At 38.0% G+C, this 3,905-nt stretch overlaps 1 protein-coding gene across 1 annotated transcript; it reads left to right on the forward strand.

Annotated features, from left to right (window-relative positions):
- Nucleotides 1-490: 490 nt before the first annotated feature.
- Nucleotides 491-1,914, forward strand: LOC123153064 (uncharacterized). The gene is made up of 3 exons (XM_044572369.1): nt 491-664; nt 713-990; nt 1,590-1,914. The coding sequence occupies exons 1-3, from the start codon at nt 491-493 to the stop codon at nt 1,912-1,914; spliced, it is 777 nt and encodes a 258-aa protein (XP_044428304.1).
- Nucleotides 1,915-3,905: the final 1,991 nt, after the last annotated feature.

Here is a 3,905-nt window from a genome sequence, read left to right on the forward strand (position 1 = left end):
ACATCCTTTAGAAGATAGACAAGATCAAGACTCTGCTGTCAGTGTTTGACCTTCTACACTATCACATGGCAAGTCAAAATAGTGAGCGTAATATCATGACTTATAGTAAGATACGCTTTGATTATATAGCACTTAATGGATCATATATGTGATGTAGGTATATATATTTTGGGTGAGGCATTATTAGTACAATTTAAATATGCATTCATTGTCCACCGAAACTATACTGACAATAAATTAGATATGAAATTGCTAGTATCGATATGTCATAAATCGGATATAATATTTCATATAGAAGATACATGTCACTAGCATTTATACTCTTTTAATCATGTTTTACCATTAGAACAATATTTGCTATATGGTGATGCTATAAATATCATACCCTCCGCATCACCCTCTCCATACAAACACTCTTTCGGTATCATACCTCTGATAGTTTTATCCAACTCTCATAAGTTTTCCCCGAAAAAAGCCTCAAATTTCCTCCATGAATCAAAGAGTCAACCAGGAGTGGAACCCCTCTGAGGTAGAGGGGGAAAGATCAATCATTGATCGTCTCAACAACTACTACAACAATGATGGCACCAACCATGAGAAGATCAAGAAGCATGATATCGTGGCCAATCTCAAAGCATGGTTCCCTAGGAAGACCATGCAACAGGTAACAGACTTGTATGATGATCTTGTTATGGAGATGCATATGTTGCAGTGTCCAGAGAAGGAGTACAATGGTACCAATAGTGACCATGGTGCCATTTACACTGTGGATGGCCTTGTGAATAAAAACTTTGGATTGCAAAAGGAGGTTGCCATGGAAGGAATGGGTATTTTGTTTGGTCGTCCACTGGAGACTATGCAAACCATGGAGATACAAGAAGAGGTGCATATGGTGGAGGAGAAAAAGGTGCTGTTGGAGAATAAGATTTGCATCCCTCAACCAGTGCTTGCACCACGTGCCAAGGGGTATTGGACCCCAGAGGAACACAGGTTATTCATCTTTCATCCTTCCTAATTTTCCATGGCATTTAAAAAATTATTTCATTTTGATTATTCACTTGGAGATGTCGGGTGTATTTTATTTTAATAGAAAGCATACTATTGACCATTATGTGGGTTTTCATTATCATGAATTGGAGGTTTGTTTTTTATTTTTACGTAGAAACAATAGTACCAAGATGTATTATTTTGTTTGTGAACAACCGACTTTATTTCATTATTGTGTTTCCAGTATAAATTAATACCACCCACGCTTGTCCTTGCAACTAAAGATGGAGTAGTTAATTATATATTCATAGTAAAGAATGAAACTACTATTGCAAGTATTATCATGGTCTTTTTATATCTATTATCAATATATGACCATGGCAGTTATGAAATTCCTTTTCATTTATAATCATCTATTATCACATATTATGTTATTAACATCGTAAAAGATAACAAAGATGTCCTTTACTAGCACAAGGGTTAATATTTGGTTACAACTTTTAATACTCCAACTATTGCATTTTTTTCACCAATATATTAATAATCAATATGTCCTTGAAAAAATTAACCTAACTAGTTCATCTTGAACATGGTTATTCTAGGCTCTTTCTCCATGGGTTGAGTTCATGTGGTCGTGGAAAATGGAAGGACATATCAAAGTACTTCGTCACTAGTAGGACTCCAGCCCAGATTTCGAGCCATGCACAGAAGTACTTCATGAGGCTACAGAGCAAACGGTCAGGAAGCCAACGCTATAGCATCAACGACGTGGAGCTCGATGATGCTGACCCATGGAAAATCAAAAATAGCTTTAATTTCTGGGAAGCACTCGCCTTGCAATCTACAATTGGTGCTGATAACCAAAATCCAAGTTTTGGTTTCCAAACTCCTTCGAGTCCATTTGTCACCATGAACAATATATTCTAGTTTGGAGTTGTCTTTCGTGAAGAAAAGGAGTTAGTAGTAGTATGTTGTGAGAATGATATGATGTTGTCATCGTAGTAGGGGCTAGTGAACTTTGTTCCTACTAGTATACAAGTATTACTTAAACTTCCTTCAAAGTATTGTATGGCATACCATGTATAAGATGCTATGATTTAAATTATATTTAAATGTGTGTTTGGAGAGTCAACAAAATGTGTTGTTACTATTTACTATGGTTGTTGTATAAACATTGCAACTGAAATTGATGTGGTATTGGTATGAACATACCATTTTTCTCTAGGTGGGTCCTACATGTAAGGAGGTGTGACGTGACAACGCTAATAGGCTTGTCAAGAAGGTGAAAACCAGCCTCATTAGTGAAAACTAGTGTCAACCAAGCTTGGGATTGATTCTTGAACGGATTGACAAGTTGGATGTGTGCATTAACTAGTTTTGTAGTTTATCGTTGAGAGCAAAGTGGTAAGTTGAGTATTGAAAATTGAACTAATATCAATTGGAAACGTTTATCTGAACTACATATACTGAATATACGTGTTCATTTTTTCTAAAGAACATATATAGTTGTTCCAACTCCATGGAGGCTTGAAGAAAAAAATGAAGGCTAAAGAGAAGCTTTATTTTGGAGACGAAGCGGGCATTTTCCATATTACACTTTAGTACATGATTCAATTCCATTGGACCGTAGAGTGTAAACACAATAGAATCTTGGAATGCGGTTACAGAGGCCAACTGTATCCCTAGAGCCAGCGAGAAGTTTGCGCTTGAGAAGCAAGCCTTCGGAAGAAAAAAATAGCCGATCACTTCTTAAGTTCTTATTGGTCTTTAGAGAAATTATAAGATCAATCTAAGGTTGAAAAACAAACTCACCAACACCACAAATGGTTTTTTTATTTGGATCTTCAGATAGAATGTAGGGTGGTAGCCGAATTTTCACTACTTTAGATACAAAATTCCTACACTCCATGATTTATGCATGACTTCTGTAGAAACTAGGAACGGTCAATTTTTTTCCAAGATCTCACCAAACGTACACCATCAAAGATAGTAGGGTAGTTGGAATAGAAACCCGAAAAACAATGTTTACAATGTATACAAAAGCAACACAATGTGTAGCCTATGCTGTCAGCTTACACACAACTTTGCCAAAAAGCCTTTTTCATTTTTAGGCAATAGTCCTATAGTGTCTAAGACATCAAAATGCATGCACACCAGATGCCATGGGTTCTAGCATTACCATCTCGGCCAAGGTCTTAACTTGAACAAACAGAATAAGCCCCTTTGGTGTGTCCAAAATCTCATACCGAAAATGATACCAACTAAAGATTGAAGGAACATGAAGTCTTGCAAAAAAATGTATAATAGAAATTTTTGCTTCCTCCACCTTTATCGTTATTGAGAACACAAAGTGGCGGATGAGATAAGCACCTGAAGAATGTATTACATGCTCTAGAGATCTTGATTTGTCTAAATCTAATTGTACGAGCATCATGGTGGCACTAGAAGCAACATCACACCACACATACACAAATGGAGCCGAGAGAATCTTATTGTGTCACTGCCACAATTACAATGTGTCAGACATTCCAACTAAGCAACAAGTTGAACATGGATGGTGGTTTCAACTCCGAAGCTAGCACAGGAGGTGCACGGACGGAGGCAGGAATCTTACAGAAGGGTTCCAGTGGGAAAGTGAAATATTGAGAGGGAAGCAATGTTTTCGGGAAAAAGTTTGCCATGGGGGGAGGGGGAGCCATGGCCCCAACTCGCCCCCGCAGGCTCCGTCCTTGGGGGAGGAGCCAACATGATCCCCAGGGATGACAGCGGCTCAATTATACTCTCCTCTTGCAAACATCTGCATAATTGCAACAGTCCTTTGGAAGCTGAACTTTTGGCATGCATAGAAGGAATTAGCCTTGCTCGGGAATGGTGTCTGAGCACTCATCATTGAGACCAATTCTGAACTAGCGACCAAC

This window comes from Triticum aestivum, chromosome 7A, assembly GCF_018294505.1.
Source record: "Triticum aestivum cultivar Chinese Spring chromosome 7A, IWGSC CS RefSeq v2.1, whole genome shotgun sequence".
Classification (NCBI taxonomy): Eukaryota; Viridiplantae; Streptophyta; class Magnoliopsida; order Poales; family Poaceae; genus Triticum; species Triticum aestivum.